Source organism: Dermacentor variabilis, chromosome 1 (genome assembly GCF_050947875.1).
Source record: "Dermacentor variabilis isolate Ectoservices chromosome 1, ASM5094787v1, whole genome shotgun sequence".
NCBI classification, from domain to species: Eukaryota; Metazoa; Arthropoda; class Arachnida; order Ixodida; family Ixodidae; genus Dermacentor; species Dermacentor variabilis.
The window spans coordinates 32,783,905-32,802,895 of NC_134568.1; the positions used below are offsets into that span (position 1 = coordinate 32,783,905).

The following is an 18,991-nucleotide window of genomic DNA, read 5'->3' on the forward strand; positions in this document are numbered from 1 at the left end:
TATATATATATGACGGGACGATCGCCAAGCCCTCGCCAGGAAAACTAAGAACAGCGACCTTCGGGGGCAAGGCCGCTGATAATCGCCCTTCCGAAGACCTCCCATCGACGCAAGCACGGTCTATTCAGCACGATTCAGCGACGACAGCAGCCGAACTCAGCGACAGACTCTCGCTAGACATACCTGTTGTGCTCGACGGCCGCCACGTTAGTGCGTTACTGGATACGGGTGCCGACTATTCGATCTTGTGCGGAAAACTAGCGACGGAACTTAGAAAAGTTATCACGCCTTGGTCTGGAACGCAAATTCGTACTGCTGGCGGGCATATCGTAACACCGTTGGGCATGTGCACGGTCAGAGTACAACTTCGTGGGTCCACGTTTCCAGCCAGCTGCCTTATACTCCGCGATTGCTCTCGAGACCTCATCTTGGGCGTCGACTTTCTGCGAGAGTATGGTGCCGTTATAGACCTCCGGGCACGCACAGTGACTTTTTCGACAGAGAGAGCAGCGAACAGCCGCGACAATTGCCGACGTAACGCGCTTCGGGTTTACGCCGACAGTGTAACTTTACCACCTCGCGCAAGTGTCCTGGTAGCGGTCTTATGCGACGATCTGCGTGACGGCGAAGCTGTTGCAGAGGGCAATTCCTCCCTTATGCTGACTCATGGTGTATGTGCAGCCCGCAGTCTCATTATGCTTCGAGGTGGGCATTCTGCGCTCCTCGTGACGAACTTCAGCCAGGAACATCGGCACCTGTTTCGTCGTACTACTATCGCTTTTGCTGAGCCCTTAGCAGACGTTGCTGAATGCTTTGCGTCTATGACAAAGGACAACCCAGCTCACACACTCAGCAACGTCGACATCAATTCAGACCTTTCGGAGGAAAAGCAAGAAGCGCTGCGTGAGTTACTACTTCGGTTCAAGGAGTGCTTCGCATCTACTTCTAAGGTACGCCAGACGCCCATCACGAGACACCGAATAATCACGTACGACGATTCTCGTCCCATACGACAACTGCCTTATCGCGTATCGGCAAAAGAACGCAACGTGATTAATGTACAAGTGAAAGAAATGCTTGACGATGACGTCATACAACCATCCCAAAGCCCTTGGTCGTCGCCGGTGGTCCTTGTCAAAAAGAAAGACGGAACGCTTAGGTTCTGTGTTGACTATAGAAAGTTGAATAACGTCACAAAAAAAGACGTTTATCCGCTTCCGCGGATCGATGATTCGTTAGATCGGCTGCGGCGAACCAAGTATTTTTCATCAATAGATTTGAAGAGTGGATATTGGCAAATCGAAGTTGACGAACGAGATCGCGAAAAAACTGCCTTTGTTACCCCGGATGGACTGTACGAATTTAAAGTACTTCCATTCGGCCTGTGTTCTGCACCGGCCACATTCCAGAGAATGATGGACACTGTTCTTACGGGTCTCAAGTGGCACAGTTGTTTAGTATACTTAGATGACGTCGTCGTGTTTGCGGCGACCTTCGAAGAACATCTGAAGCGTTTAGAGGCGGTACTTGAGGCGCTCCACTCCGCTAATCTCACACTAAAGCCAGAAAAGTGTCACTTCGGTTACGAAGAGTTGAAGTTTCTCGGTCATGTCGTGAACGCCGACGGTGTCCAGCCTGACCCAGACAAAACATCTGCTGTTGCTGCTTTTCCGACTCCTCGTGACAAGAAAGCAGTACGCCGCTTTCTCGGTCTGTGTGCGTACTATCGGCGCTTCATCGCAAATTTCTCCCGGATCGCCGAACCACTCATACGCCTCACGCGAGAAGACACACCCTTCGTTTGGACGGATGAGCAGGACGCAGCTTTCACCGAGTTACGGCAGCACCTGCAGGAATCACCCGTTCTCGCTCACTTTGACGAGGACGCTGCCACCGAGGTGCATACCGACGCAAGCAACATCGGTCTTGGCGCTGTTCTCGTTCAACACCAGGAAGGCGTCGAGCGAGTGATCGCTTACGCCAGTCGCACCCTTTCACGTGCCGAAATTAACTACTCCACTTCCGAGAAAGAGTGTCTAGCGGTTGTGTGGGCCATCATGAAATTTCGGCCTTATCTCTACGGTCGCCCTTTCAACGTGGTGACAGACCACCATTCCTTGTGTTGGCTAGCCAACCTACGAGACCCGTCCGGGCGACTTGCTCGATGGAGTCTCCGTCTGCAGGAGTTCGATGTTACCGTCGTATACAAATCGGGCCGCAAACACGAAGATGCTGACGCGTTGTCGCGCGCTCCCGTCAAAACTTGCGATAAGGAGATGGACGAAGACAGCGCATTCCTTGGGGCCCTCACCGCTTCTGACCTGATCACACGACAGCGCGAGGACGCCGACATACGCCCTCTCATCGATCACCTAGAAGGCAAGAATGTTACACTTCCACGATACCTTTCTCGCAGTCTCTCGACCTTCTGCCTCCGAAAGGGCGTCCTCTACAAGAAAAACTCGAGTGCCAGCGACAAAGAGTATCTATTGGTCGTACCTGCCACCCTCCGTGATGACATTCTCCTAGCCTGCCATGATGAGCCCACGTCTGGACACTTGGGATTTTCACGAACTCTTGCAAGAGTACGCCAGACGTACTACTGGCCCCGACTTTCTCCCACGGTGAAGCGTTACGTCCAAAGCTGCCGTGAGTGTCAATGCAGCAAATCGCCGTCTTTGAAGCCCGGGGGGGTTACTGCAACCCATCGCACCACCTAGCGTGCCGTTTGATCAAATCGGTATGGATCTTCTGGGACCCTTTCCCTTGTCAGCCAGCGGAAACAAGTGGATTATAGTCGCTACAGACTATCTAACACGCTACGCCGAGACGAAAGCTGTACAACGTGCCACCGCCTACGAAGTTGCCCAGTTCTTTATCGATCAGATAGTCCTAAGACATGGTGCCCCATCACATGTCATCACCGACCGAGGAACTGCCTTTACGGCCCAACTGATAGAGGACATATTCGAGCTGAGCTGCACGCAGCATCGCAAGGCCACTGCCTATCATCCGCAGACCAACGGACTGACGGAACGGCTAAACAAAACCATTGCTGACATGCTGTCTATGTATGTAGACGTCCACCATAAAACATGGGATCAAGTCCTTCCGTACGTTACCTTCGCGTACAACACCGCCATTCAGGAAACAACACGCTTCACACCGTTCCGTCTTGTCTACGGGCGCGAGGTCCAGACCACGCTAGACGCAATGCTCCCGCACGACACCGACGCATCACTTACTTCCGACGCCGAGCAACTTACTCAACACGCCGAGGAAGCTTGTCAACTCTCGCGCATACACATCACGACGCAGCAGAGTGCAGACGCGCGACGCTACAACCTTCGACATCGGCAAGTCGAATACCAGCCAGGTGACCAAGTCTGGGTGTGGACTCCAATTCGTCACCAGGGGTTGTCTGAGAAGCTGCTGAGTAGATACTTTGGACCGTACAAAGTGATACGCCGCGTTAGTGAGGTGAACTATGAGGTCATTCCCGACGGTGCCGCGTCGCCTCGGCGTCAACAGCACCACTCAGAGATAGTGCATGTTGTTCGCCTCAAACCGTATTTCGTGCGTTCAGGCGGCGCCAACTGATCTCATACGACTACCACACTTCCACTTTCTTTTAGTAAGCATCGTAGTTTAGTAAGCATCGGGTCGATGCTTTTCTTTTGGCGGGGGGATAATGCCGCTAGTTGTCACGCGCCAGCGCTGAAAAAGAAGTGACTTGAACGCGCGCTCGGCACGAGGTGGGCGCTAAAGAAGAAGAAGCAGAGGCTGAGGACGCCAGCTTGAGTTTTGTGTACGCCATCTTGTACAACTGTCTGTCTCGCCGACGCCGGGTACATCTTCAGTTGTCTTTTCGTGACAATATATATATATATATATATATATATATATATATATATATTAATCCGCCACCACTGAAACAGCGACATAATCTGTGCCTTAACTACTAGCAAAACTAGCAGACTGCCAACTAGCCCAGCAATGCAATTACCTCACTGCTTCTGGATGGCTACCTCCCGTGGAGACCAGCTAAGTGTGTATTCATTGTTCTAATTTTTTTTTAATTCGATAGTACAATGATTTGACACTGCCGAGTTGAGAAACTCATTGTGTGGCAGTCTACTGAAACATTTTAGAATAATAGATATTTTTTAATGCAGCACAGTCCCATTACAAGGCATCCGGTTAAGCCGAATTTTCGGATATGACGATTAATGGGTGAACATGTGATTTGTTTCCCAGTAACCCAATACAAAAAAGAACTGCTAAGCGCAAACTGTCAATTCATTTAAGCCGAAGTTCTGCGGCCGCCCCTGACACCAGCTACTCAACTCGGTGAGAAATCCGTATCGGTACATTTGCAGGAGGTAACCCTGCTAACTGCCTGCTAAATGTCAAGCGTGACAACCCATGTCTACGAGGACTCTCCCCACTCGGTGTGTTCTGTGAATCCAAAGTGCGGGTGCGAGTGTGTAAACTCTCCCCCTCAAAGGCGGGTCGACTACGCTTCCAACGACGGCTTTGGGCGGTCAGATTGGACGGAGGCTGAACGGCAGTTTTCCCTCATCTAGGGATCTAGAGAGGACAGAGGATTTTTAAGCAGCCGTTTTCGGCTGCTCGGTTGCTCCGTGCTCGTGCGCTCCATGCTGTGTGCTTCGGCTTTCATGCTACATTTGGCAGTCATGCTAGACTGTTGAAATGTACCTCCTGTCATAATGTAAATATTGTAAATAAATCCTGTACTCCTAGTTCTCGATGAGAGCAAGTTCCTCCCTACAACCTCGTCCCAAGCGTGGGTGAGTTGGACGACGGCATGGGCCAGCTACCACATATTTTATGCCCGACCACAAATCCTACAACTGGTTGCCAGCGGTGGGATTGTCCTCCAACTCTTACACTCTGTACTTGTGTTGGTCGGCAACACCACTGCAAATTTGGTAAATTTCACCAAATTTGGTGAAATCCATTTCAAAGCCTCTGTAATATAAATTGATAAGATGACTAGACCTTTATAGTCTCCAAGTTCATCATCATGGGAGTCTACTGTTGTTGAACTAATAATTTTGTAACAATGAGGTTCAGTGAGTGGAGCTTCAAGCACAATAAACAATAGCTGACAAAATGCACCCTATTTTAATACAAAACTTCACTACCTGCACAGGCCATACACACCGTCAATGGTTCTCTGAGAGTGTATGTGTCTGCACGTGTTGCTACAAGCTACGTGTGTATGAAAATCACAATGACCCATGCTAAATACTATTTCTTTACTTATACTGTTCCCAAATAAAGTGTACCCTAACTGCAGTTATTATGCTAATTTCGGCAAAAATATTGTGTCGGCATAAAGTAAGGCCAGTGGAATCAAAGACTACTATCTTCATTTGAAAACATTCGTACTAAAACTCTGCAGTACAGTAATAAAGAGTGGCCCAGGATATTTTTAACAAACGAAGAATTTAATGCAGCAAGACAACAGCACAACTCGTTGTCAATTACACAAAACATTGTGTTAGATATACAAATAAATAAAACTCTGGCTTATAGTTTAAAAATATCACAGTGAGGTTATAGCAGGATACATGCATTAAAATATTAAAATACATAAGAATATGTAACATTACTGCAGCACACAGATGCTTTTGTACTTCATCATGCATCGTTTTAGATGCATCTATTTAAAAAAAAAAGGGGGGGGGGGTACTTTGTCTATGTTAACATGAACAGAAATTCAGTAGTGCTAATGCCACAGCTGGCAAGAACACCTTGTCAAACTTTCTCTAAAAAAAAGAAAGAAAGAGAAACGAAAAAAAAAAGAGCAGAGGAGAGTCTTTCCCTGCCCTCCATGTTAAAACACAGGCACAAAAACAGGGGGGGGGGGGGGGGGTACTTTGGCCATATTAACATGAACAGGAATTAAATAGCACTAATGCCCCAGCTGGCAAGAACATCTTGTCAAACTTTCTCTTTAAAATGAAAAAAGAAAGAAGAGAAAACTAAGGGAACTAAGAAAAAAAAAAGAGAGCAGGGTAGAGTCCTTCCCTTCCCTCCATGTTAAAACACATGCACAAAAATGAAGGGGGGGGGGGGTGTACTTGCCAAGTTAATGTTAACAGAAATTAAGAAGTAGTGCTAATGCCCCAGCTGGCAATAACACCTTGTCAAACTTTCTAAAAAAAAACAGAGAAAAAGAAAAAAAAGAAAAAAAAAAGAAAAATGATGGAGACTCTTCACGGACTGGCATTACCAGCCCTAAGGCACATGGTGGCAGAGGCTGCTTCTAAGCTGAAGACTTTCCATGGAAGTCCACTGCCTCTTTCCCTGGTTCTTCAGCCTTGACAGGTGATCGGCTTCGTGACCTGCATGAAATTAAAAGAGTCCAGAGGTCTTAGCTAGGGTCAACTTAAACCGGGGCTATACAACTAGTTAATCCTTTTTTACAATAAAACCAGTGCAAAACAAAACAAAACATGCAGGGGTCGAAGTGAGCAAAGGTATTTTGGAACAACCTAGTAGGCCTTAACAAGATTAAATATAGGCAGGCTAAGATGCTCTTTATTTGACTGTGCAGAACAGTATAACTATTAAGCTACATACTACCTCACTGCAGGATAAATGAAGTTATTGTGTGTTTGAAGTTTTCCACATAACTTGAGGGGGCATTATGGATACACAGCCACTGACTGATTTTTAAACGTCAACATTTTGCACACGCTTGATTATTTGGACTTTTCATGGCACTGCCATGGGCCCCAAACAGCAAGCGCATAGTGACCGATATCGGACTCTGAATGATGGAGTGATTTTTGGATTTCATCTGCGCAAGTCAAGTAGTGAACATTGTTGCTGCAAACAAAATAATTGTCCTGCCTCACTTTCAGCAGCATTTTACAACCATCATGTGACCGCCAACGTTGACTAGAACTGAAATTTTTAACTCCTGACTTGTGTTCTGCAGTGGTACCCTGATAACATTTCGACGATTTTGTACAAACATAGTGAGTCGTTAGAGTAGATCCTTCTGATCATTAATTGATGCATCTAAGTGCTAAGCATAAAGCGTGTAATTTATTATAAGGTTTTAAAAACGTACATCGCTGTCGATCGCAGCATACTGCTCGGCGGAATTTTCAACCGCCCCTACCCATATGACGTAAATCACCCAACTGACGTCAGTAGGGCGAGCTGTCCGATTGGCTGCCCAGGGCGCGTCATCGGTAATGGCGAACACTTTATGGCGAACAAATGATGTTCATAATAGTTGGAATGTCAGTTAATTTGTTTCTATAAAAGGAAAGTAACAGAAAGAGAATGCACAAGAACAATTTCTCACTACACTTAAGCACTTCTGCCACACAGCAAGCGTCGTCTGCTTGTCTTACAACGTACTCCATTTTGACGAGAGCTCCGTGGTCACAGTCGGTCTCAGTCTTTTCGTGAGCACTATGATTCGACTTTGTTGCATTGTGGACTGCAAATGTAGCGACTGGCAATATGTCAAGCTGCGACATCGTGTCCCTCTGCAAGGCAGCAGACGAGCGGACTGGCTGCAGTGTATCGAACTGCCGCTATGTGATCGGCGCCAGGATTTGCGCATTTGCAGCCGTCACTTTAAACCGGAGGATTACTACCACAGTAGCGTTTCGAGAGTCCGGTATTCGGGTAAACGCAAGCGCCAGGCCTGGTGACACGGCCTGGCGGTTTGACCGCGCCGTTTAACGGGATGAGCAGAAATGTGAATGGTCTGCACGGTGCAGCCACCTGGTGGCACAGAGCTCAACCATATACAGAAGCAGTAACAAAATGTATTCTTCTTTGCTGCTGGTGTAAATTTTTCGCAGGAGTGTAATCGTTCACACATTGTTTTTGCAAATGTTTAAAATGTTTTACACTTGGTTAAAGCAATATTAGCTTTGTTTGGCTGGTTAAGCTCTGCGCCAATGGGTGGCTGGACCATGGAGAACGATCAGGCCGTTCACGTACGTCGACGCTAAAGTTCCTTCATCAGCTTGAGTTTATGCCTCCACCGTTGTGTCGAAATGCCCAGCTCGCCTGTGGTTACCGGAATACCAGACACGTTCGGCGCTGTGACAGAATGCTCGCAACGCACGCTGCTTTGATAGCTCTCGCTTGGGGTCGACTGCCAAGCAGCTGGCAGAGTTTGGAGAGGCTTTGCGCGCTCACTCCTAGAGGACCAGAAGTGGGCAACACGACGTGCCATCATGACGCAGAGCCAGTGAAGGTGGAGCTTAGCCCCGGTCACTTGGCGAACGAGTTGAGAAGAAAATGCATGACTATGGAGGAGGGTAACTTGTAATCGTCTGTAGCTCTCTTAATATAAGACGCTTCACACAAATTGTGGTGCGAATTATTAACTTTAGCTGTACCCTTAGCGTCTACAAAATTTGAACGAGCCGTTTCAGGGGCCCTTTAATACTCATACTATTGGTTTTGCAAAAATGCAATTCTTTTTACCAGCCAGAGGTATGGAAATGATCAAGTTTATTGCAAAGCAAATATCGTACAGGAAAATTATGCTTCATGGTCAACAAAATTATTTGGTACAACACCTTTGCCTTGACAGCGTCGTAACTACAGTTATTTAATGGCGTCATGAAGGAAGGATAGCTGCCCAACATGTTCGGGGAGCAGCAACAACCTCCTGCATGTGACAATTCCTTCAGACACTGAAAAGAGTTGCTCGCTAGGCACGCAAGTGTGTTATTGACGGGTATCTCCTTGCAAGCTGAGCCAACAGTGGGGCACCATGCTTACAGCACCATTCTCGCGGATCTTCTTTTCAGCCCAAAATTTCATAATGCACATATTTTTCAACCTGTGCTTGTGGTAGTGAAAATTGCTGCCACAAGCAAGTGAAAATTGCTGCTGATTGATAAGCTTATCAAAGGCTTTGGGCAGCACTGACATGGATCACGGTGTAAGAATATTATGAGAGGTGTGCAAATGGTGGCGCCTTGCTGTGCTGAGATGGCCGACAGCGTGTCGACAACTTGTGTGTGTATCGGCCATCCTCCGAGGGGTAGCGCTATACGTTCGGGGCCGCCAGCCCGTTCTAAAGGGTGAAGCCACTTCGACATCACATCATCGTTCACATTCGTTGCATGCAATTACAAGTACTTCTGTGCTTTGTGCTGGTATACGTGCGTTGCTTTTGCATGGTTTCTTATGGTATGAATCGTTTTGTGAACCTGTTCACCTGTTTATTTTTCACCATGACAATTGAAACAAGCGTGAACGAGACCAAACCAAACGAGCACGAGCGAGAGCTAACGTGAGCAGACGACAGTAGGAAACAAGCAGTCGGGCGGGTCCGCATGCACCAGTTTCCCACGCACACATCATTGAAGGGGCCACTCTCAATGGTCTGTGCCCTTCGCGGCTCACGTCTTTTATGCCCGCTCCACATTCTCATTTGCTGATGGCCCCCACACGAGTGCACCATCTTTCGGAAACTGCTTGAAGCGCACGCTAAAATGGTATGCTGGGACTGGCACCGTTCGCACAGCTTTCATCATATTTATACACCGTGATGTGGATGGTGCCTTTTCAGAAGTTTTTTTTTCTTTTTGTTGTTGTTGAGGACATATCTGGGTTCCTTGGTGTTAAAATTTTTCTTGCTTCTTCTAGAGTCAGGTTTTTTAATCCAGTCTGCTATTGAAGCAGACTGGTGGCACTCAACTTCTTTAGAGCGAGGGTCTAAAACCATTGCCAAGCTTGCAGCTTGGTCAAACCTGTAGTTTGGAAACTGTTTTTCAGCACTTAGCCAGATTAGTAGCAAACACCGGTTTCCACCTGGCAGCTGGCACTGAATAGGTGCATGAAGAGGCAGCACAGTGTGGGTACTTGAGCTGATAGTGTCAGGTAGCCATCAGCACCAGCAGGGAGCCCACAACAGCGCTCCCTTCTTACTATTTATGTGCTTCACTGCATGGTAAGTATGCTTCACCCGACAATGGCACTGCTTGCAGGTTAAAATATTTCAAATAGTAAAAGTGTCTTTTGAATCGAATAATAACGAATTCAAATCAAATATCCAAAGTTTTGAATGTTCGCACACCACTACTTTTTACCCAGGCAGGTTACACACAAACACCTCTCAAATAATGGCATGTCAGCACTGTAGGCCTGCACACTATACAACAGCAAACAGACAAAAAAAAGGCTTACTCTACCTGCGGCTAGAACTGGGCCCCGCACCTCCTGATGTACTCGAACGATTCAGCCATGAATCCATCATGGTTTGTCGTGGAGTGACATCTCTGCAAGTGTTGCAATAGAGACAAGTAAAAAACACAAGCTACAGTGTCGCACTAGAGTCCTTGGCTCAAACTACATAGGTAAAACAGCTTCACAAAGCCAAGGCGCCACTGGCAGATGACAAACACAGCAAGACATACAAACTGAAGTATAAGATATAGGCGTACAGGTAAAGAAAACAGACAATTTGACATTACAAAAACATATGTGATGCTACATAAAAAAGATAGGTACATTCATACAGTGACACAGCACAATGCAACTAAAGGAACTGAGTGTACTAAAACCAATAGAAGTAATGCACACATAGAATGAACACACATGTCAAAACAGAATGAAATAAAGTAATTTTTATAAATTACCAAAAAAAGTTTGGAAGTGGTAACATAAGGTAATGTTATTAACAAGTGGGGTCCATTGTACAGTTATTCGGGTAGGGGAAGGAGGGGGGGTCAGAAACTGAAATATTATGCTGTGATGTCAACAGTTGAATGTGAGTAAGCACAGGCAGCTCCTATAGAAGCCCGGTAAGGAGTTCCACTAGATTGTGTTCCGAATATAGACGAATTCGCCATATTGTCAAATTCACCATCTTGTCATATATAATTGGCCTAGAGGGCTGCTACAGATGCTCCGATTGCCTCAAAATTCCGCCAGTACAGAATTTGACACAACAGCACAATATGACAATGCCCAGGATAGTACTGCATGTTGGCCGCATACCTTCAGAACTGCTTAGTAGCCATCTACGATCACACCCATAGCAACGGTGGTTGCAACGAGCAGTATTTTTGTTTTGACTCAACGCAACGTCACAAGCATGACGAAACCTGTCAAGGTTAAAGAGTGATTCTGCCGCAGCCTGCATGCTGGCATCAAAACTGCTGGCTGTATTGTGATAGATGGATGATTGATTGCCGACCAGCTCAATGGCAAAAAAAATCATCAGAATGTGCCAGCGGTAGTGAAAATGAAGACTCAGGTTTTTCGCTACAGCCAGACTGTGACGAAAGTCACGAGGCATTTGCTTCTGCGAGCACTAATCAGTAATGAGATGCCAAGAATTGCAGCTTCCATACTGCTTTTGTCAAAAGAGAAGCAGGATTTGCTGATACATTCAGTAAATAAAAGTGTGTTGATGTAAGCATTTGTGTAGTGTTCTCTTAATGCTGTCAATAATTCAACATTCTGTTATTTCAGATATTTTTTTTTTTGGTCCCATGAGATCTAAATTAGCAAAGTTTTACAGCATACATATTATATGCCTACATTATTCATGCAATAAATTTTGGTTTCAATAGACACAGCTAAATGGACTTTGGGCTCCAGCGGACAATTGCCTGTGAAAATTATGTCTAGACGGTAAAAAAACAATGTATTCTGCTGCAGCGATGTGTGCATGTGGCGGTGCGCTGCACACAATAACTATTTCTGTTCACTTGCGGAATGTGCGAAAATGCACCACTTCTTACAGAACGAACCTACTAGCAGCAAGCTTCCCATAACGGTGTGCTTCGCACAAAGCCTTGCCGGCTAACGAAGAGTCTTTCAGGTTGACCTCACAAATCAACGCCACCGAAAATGCCACTAGGCCTAATTCATTAAGTGAAGTCGTTGCATATGGCACTTCAAAAACAACCGCCAACAATTGTAAAACGTATCAATTTTTACAAAAAGAGAGGATAGACTGTTATATGCAGCATCTAGAGTGCAAAGCATGTGATGCAATTCAGCCATCTTAAATAACGCAGTGCAGCTCCGGCCGGACACGGGCAGTAAGTTGACCCTGCCCCATATCGCAGCTCTCATTTGTGTATTACAGGTTTGTCAGTGGTCATCGTTTGTTGTGAAAGGTAAAATTAAGATATTTTTTTATTCTACTGAACACTGTTCTGTAGCTTTCCAGCTCCCCATTGTAGCTGTTTGCATAGCTGTGCGCAAACATGCAGCTGATGTTTGTTTGTGTCCCCCGCCGTAGTGACGTGCTCAGGCTAGGTGGCTGGCACGGCCAGTGAGCTTGCTGGCCGGCTACACATTGTGACAGCCATTAATCTAGACGTTGTGTGGGGAAACTGCCATTTATCCACAACCAACACCCAAAAAACAGCAGAGATCAAGCCAGTGAGCCATTAGTGTTCTTGCAATTACCGCATAAATCTGTTTGTTTATTTTAATTTTAATGTTTTTGCCATTACCTTCGGTTTAGACAGCTGTACATGCCAAGTTCCACAATTTCTCAACATAACGTGGCCCTCATTTTGGATCGTATGCAATTTGAATGTAACAGACATTTCTCAATGAATTATTATTGTCTGCTGTAACGAGCATCGACTGAGGTAAACAGGAGCCTAATTCTCTGCATTTCTCTCAGTGCAGCCGTTTTTGATCTGCGATTCTTTCTATGGAACTACTTCATATATTACAACTACAACTTGCAGACATCAGGTTATGTGAAGCATATTTGTGAACCTGCGTGCTTCCAGTATGCAACATACTCTTTTGGTCGCATGAATAAGACTTTGGCTGCTAGTTGCAGAAATGTGTCACTCCACTCGTTTGGTGGCAAATAGGTTAGGACCTATGATGCCTTCTACATTATAATTACGTCATATTTTGCTACATAAACGTACGAGACCTAATTTTAAATCAAGTCAATTCACATGACGCAGACCCACCACCTTTCATATGCCACACCTGCTCTCCTAAGTAAGTTCATGTGTTATGTGATGCTATCGAGCAAAAAGAAGCATGTTCAATATCCGCCTGCTATGGCCCCGAGTGGTGCCAGCTAACACTCCCCGGGCTAAGCCTAGTACACATAAATAAAATACCCATGGATGGATTGATGGCAGTTGCCGTAGCGCATTTGGTAGTGCAACGCATGCGTAATGCAGAGGTTGTGGGTTCATCTCCCAATGACGACAAGTTATGTTTTCATCCACGCTCATTTTCTTTTTTCCTCATTGTTTTCTACATTTTAATTTCAACCACAGCTAATGACCCTTATGCTTTCCTTGGCTTCACTGCCTGCTGGCTTTATATGGTCGTGATTAAAAAAAATGGAGCCCCTCTGTTTCTCTGCTTCTTGTGCACTATTTCTTCATTGCAAATGCGATTCGCGAGAGAAGTCTCTAGCCTTCATACCGTTGCCTGCTATGTATGAAACGGAGCATTGCCCGTTCTGTCATCCACCGCTGTTCCGCCATTCCACTGGGTGGCACTGAAGCGGTGGCCCCCACAACTGCACACACTTCCCAACAAAACTATGCATCTACTTGGCCAGCCAGTGACGAAAACAGAAGGTTGAGTAATGTCTGTGACCCAGTAGGCCTTCTATTGAGATCTGGAGGTTTGTTGCTTTATGCCAGAATGTGCACGTACGAGTGCCTAACTCGAAACTTACGCTGTGCATAAAGAAAAATGTCACAAGGCTACGTAATTGTAACCTGTGTAAAAGATCAGAATAGACAGCAGAATATGCGGTAAACATTTCTTTGACTATGCGAGCTTCAAGAAGAAAGGAATCCTTATGAAGAAGTCTGAATTTCTCCGGCCGCATTAATGGACCTTCTCAGGAAGTCCCATGGGCTATTAGTGGCAGCCCGCTAAGGAACCCGGTAGAAAGCGCGCTGACTCCACTATCATCTGTTACCACCGTGTGTTTGCATTGGACGTTGTGATAGGCGCAAGCAACACCAAGCATTTTCTTGCCATTTTAGGTTCGAAAACGCTGTGAAAGCTTCCCGAATTTCTCCTATATGTACAAATATTCACTCATCGCACATCAAAGCTAGAAAAATGATGTAAGTCAGCACTTCTTTAAGTTGTTTGTTACTGAGAGTGCCGTTAGCAAGGGTCCTATAATTTCAAGGGTCCTATAAGCAAGGGTCCTTAACTTTTCTCTTGCAGAAAAAAAACATTTTTCATGTACCGCAGCTCAGTTCTTGGTAAAATTTTGCAGAGGGATTGAATTTTTCTTGCCCGAATCATTCAAAGTAATCCTTACCATTGTTACTTGCCTAGTTTGTCAAGAAAGAACTGCGAATTTGCACTTCCCAGATGCACCTCCGAGCAATTATTGGAAGTGAATCTCGAAGGCTCTTATTGCAACAGGGTGGGTGATTCATCACGACTATATTTAGACCAGAATTACTAAGCGGGTACGTAATAACGAGGTTTTAATGTATCACGTTGAAGCACTGCTTTTCGGCACCTGTTGTTTTGACAAGTACACTGTGTGCACCTCTTCACTTGACTGTCAGCATTTCAGTTTTGTGAAGCGATAAACTCTCTGTACCGCAGCAGGGATATAACTGGACTCGTGGTCCATTGCATATAACGAAACCAAAGACAGAAAGAAAAGCGAGCAACATACACACGAATTTGACACTATGCCCACTATGCTGACCAAGTGCTGGCTGCCCCTCCTCAACTTCTACTCTCCTGTGCACCGCACTCTGCCGCGCATTGCATGTGCGTGCTCTATTACGTCAAAGTCCGTAAACTGAGTAAAGTTGCTGTTGTAGAGAGCAGTTCTGGTTTTTTTTTTTCTCTCTTCAGTCTGTAAGGTGCCCTTGCACCAGCACTGACGGCAAGCATTTGGTTAGCGTTATCACAGCTGAGTTGCGTTTTCCGTCAGGTCCCTAAGTGACCGTGACCATGTGCAGCCGGTTCTTACTGCATGCTTGCCGCCAGTGTTCTCTTGCCATCAGCTTCTCAGTCATCAATCTCACTGCACGTGCCGGTGCGCCACCACAGCATGTCTGCCTCTAGCGTGGAAGTGCAGCCTATACAAGTTAGCTATAGAATTTTGTTTAGGTGATCTCGGAATTTCTCACGTGGCATTATTAAGTTTTTCTTACAGAACAACTGCATTGAGATTAAGTGCGCTTGCTTTAAGTACATGTGCAAAAGTAAAAGATTGTAGTCTCTGAATAACTATGGCACGCCTGTTCGATCGTGGGCCTGCACAAGAGCAAAGTTGGAGCTCGATTATTATGCAGGGGAAACAAAAAATCCAAATTTTCAAGAGCAAAGTTGGGGGTGCATTTATTATGCGAGTACCGTATTTACTCGATTCTAACGCACCCTCGATTGTAACGCCCACACGTTTTTTCGTAAAAAAAAAAGAACAAAGAAACGGCCTCGATTGTAACGTGCACTCGTTTGCCGTGACCTAAACAAAGAAAAGTCTTTTACAGTACCACACACCTCATTCTTCTATACAGAAATACAACTTTCTCTCATTTGGAAAAATAAAAGATTTGCTCCCAATTAACTAAAGTTGCAATAAATAAAAGCGTCGCAATTTCATGCGAAAGGCGAAGCATCGATTACGATACCAAATTAGTAGAAAGCTACCCACATGACGTAAATCACCCAACTGACGTCAGTAGGGCGAGCTGTCCTCCGATTGGCTGCCCAGGGCGCGTCATCGGTAATTTTTCCACTTTATGGCGAACAAATGATGTTCATAATAGTTGGAATGTTAGTTAATTTGTTCCTATAAAAAGAAATTAACAGAAACAGAATGCACAAGAACAATTTCTCACTACACTTAAGCACATCCGCCACACAGCACGCATCATCTGCTTGTGTTACAACGTGCTCCATTTTGACAAGAGCTCCGTGGTCACAGTCGGTCTCAGTCTTTTCTCGAGCACTATGATTCGACTTTGTTACATTGTGGACCGCAAACGTAGCGACTGGCAATATGTCAAGCTGCGACATCATGTTCCTCTGCAAGGCAGCAGACGAGCGGACTGGCTGCAGTGTATCGAACTGCCACTATGTGATCGGCGCCAGAATTTGCGCATTTGCAGCCGTCACTTTACACCGGAGCATTACTATCGCAATAGCGTTTCGCGAGTCCAGTATTCGGGTAAACGCAAGCGCAAGGGGACGGGCCTGGCGGTTTGACCGCGCCATTTAACGGGATAAGCAGAAATGTGAATGGTATGCACGGTGCAGCCACCTGGTGGCACAGAGCTCAACCACACACAATAGCAGTAACGAAATGTATTCTTCTTTGCTGCTGGCGTAAATTTTTCGCAGGAGTGTAATCGTCAACAGGTTGTTTTTGTAAATGTTTAAAATGTTTTAGACTTGGTTAGAGCAATATTACCGCTTTGTTTGGATGGTTCGGCTCTGCGCCAACTGGTGGCTGGACCATGGAGAACGATCAGGCCGTTCACGTATGTTGACGCTAAAGTTCCTTCATCAGCTTGAGTTTATGCCTCCACCGTTTGTCGAAACGCCCAGCTTGCCTGTGGTTACCGGAATACCAGATACATCCAGCGCGGCGACAGAATGCTCGCAATGCACACTGCTTCGATAGCTCTCGCTTGTGATCGACTGCCAAGCAGCTGGCAGAGTTTGGAGAGGCTTTGCGCGCTCGCTACTAGAGAACCAGAAGTCGACGACATGACGTGCCATCATGACGCGGAGCCAGTGAAAGCAGAGCTTAGCCCCTATCACTCGGCGAACGATTAAAGACAGTGCTACGTACAGCCAGACTCCAAAAACATGTACATAATAAGCATTGTGCCTGTATTGACATACTTCAGAATTGATTGTGTATCTGTAGATAATTATGTATGATTAACTCGCTTTTACCCTTCCTCGTTTTCTTTTTGCCTATTTGTTTCTCTGTCTCGCATTGTTTTGTCTACCACATTCATGTTTTCTGTACATTCTGTCTCACATATTGCTTTTTAAGTGCACTAGTATGAAGGCTCTCTAGGTGTTGCTGGGCACTATAATAAACATTTGAATGACTGACATAGTATAAAATCGTGCTTTTTAAGTATGTACTAGTATATTATTTCAGTGCAGTAGCTTTTGTGCAATTAAAGAAGGGCATGAATTAAGAAAGTGCAATAAAATGGTGCCTCATCATATGCATTGTGCTATTAATTTCTTCCGAGTTTTAATAACGCTTAGCTACTGTATCCAGTGTTGTGCAATAAAATAATATGCCACAGCAATTATTACATGCCTCACAGAACAAATTGAATGTCTTTCTCAGTCAAAACATTATAGTAGGCTGAAAACAATAAACTGGTATTTTTGGGGGTTTTGGCGACCTGAAGTGTATAAATTCTGAAAGTAACCTGTTTACAATATATATATATATATTATGCAAACGAGCTGCCCCCATACATTCGAATAAGTGCTTCCATAGTACGACTTGGCAAAGGGCAACGAAAGACGCCTATTAAAACCCTCCGATTGTCAAGCTTGTATTACGTGACAGTATGTCATTTCATTAATGTCGAGAAAGACAGACTTGACATGTTGAAACCAGTTACAATAGAACATGGCCGTTAGACCGTGAAAATTTTTCTAGCAATACACTCAATGTGAAGGTGTCCTGATGCAGTGTTGATGCTTCAAAACAACCTAGAATAATAAATGAGGTGCTTCATGGGAAAGATTTGACAGAATCAAGAATCGAGGAGACAAGCTACGAATTATGTAAATTTTAGCTATTATAGATGTTTTTTGGTGAGTGCTACAGGGGTTTCAATTCTTCTTGCTGATTTCCTCAGAACCCACTTTTTCACATTTCTTTCATGCACCAACAAGCATAATTATATTGACATGGATACGTTTTTATCTGTATCTGGTGGCCGTATTTCACCCGCTAACAAATGTTAAACGTTATCGCTCGGCACAGGACGTGCCTGCATGTATCGGAAGTTTCACGAATGTTATCGATGGTTTTGTCGGTTGTCTATTGTTAACGAACCTTGTATAATCTGATTGCATAAGCGACACGAATTGTGCAGTAGTTTCTTGAAGGTGCGTGGGCACCAGCGAGTACGCTGGAACTTTCGATGACTGATGTATGAAAGCCGACGCGCTTGGCCCACAGATGAGAGTTTCGACGGTCGCTGACTTTGCTCGCCGCTATTGTTGCAAATGAGTGTTGCTTTTACTGGGCACAAGTTCGCCTAATAAAGAGTTAAATTTGAAACTCCCAGTTTTGACTCTGCGTCATTTTTCACCGTCACTACTGCAGGACAATATTTCTAACACAGATTTTTCAGTGATACTTTGCATGCCTAATTCTTACATAGTTGACTACGCAATGAGCTATCAAAAATGAAATCGTACAACAGCTTTTGAAACGATTTGGCGTGGTGGTGCAAGTGTTTGCAAAGCCATCTTGTAGACAGGCAACGCGCGAGCACTGATGTCTATATTTTGTGCACCATTGTTACTTCAAAGGCAAAAAGAAATTGTCGCGGCAGGCGTACATTCATCAGTCAAATGTGGTTTTCATATGTAAAAGAGCATACAGATCACTAACTTATTGTTTCAAGCTTAGTTTCCAGCAGGTTGTGTTATGTCGGTTTTGGACAGTTGAAGACAAAATAGTCCAGCAACAGTGCACCACAGCCGAGGAGTGAGCATCGGCACGCGTCAGAGCTTCTGTCCAGCGGTTGCGTGCGCTTTTCCTCCAACCGACGCATTTGCTTGTCAGCGCGGGCCGAAGCGTGCCAACGCATGCCATTGGTTGGGCCTTAAGCGCCCATCACCTTCGCCTAGGCCGCCTTCACCATCTCAAAGGCTGAATACAGTGAAACTTGAAGCAGCAAGTTGGCAACCGGGCAGTCAACAGCGATGAGCAAGCACTCCACAATGCGGTGCCTATACTATGCCCTAAATGCGCGTATTATGCCCAAATCAAGTG

At 45.4% G+C, this 18,991-nt stretch overlaps 1 protein-coding gene across 2 annotated transcripts in view; it reads right to left on the reverse strand.

Annotated features, from left to right (window-relative positions):
- Nucleotides 1-5,453: 5,453 nt before the first annotated feature.
- LOC142576275 (abasic site processing protein HMCES-like) overlaps nt 5,454-18,991 on the reverse strand; it is a 50,595-nt gene continuing 37,057 nt past the window's right edge. For both annotated transcript variants that reach the window (XM_075686335.1, XM_075686328.1), the window contains exons 8-9: nt 10,209-10,295; nt 5,454-6,374 (exon numbers count right to left, since the gene is read on the reverse strand). In XM_075686335.1, coding sequence (XP_075542450.1) covers nt 6,296-6,374; nt 10,209-10,295 — 166 coding nt within the window. In that variant the 3' untranslated portion in view covers nt 5,454-6,295. The remainder of the gene's footprint in view (nt 6,375-10,208; nt 10,296-18,991) is intronic.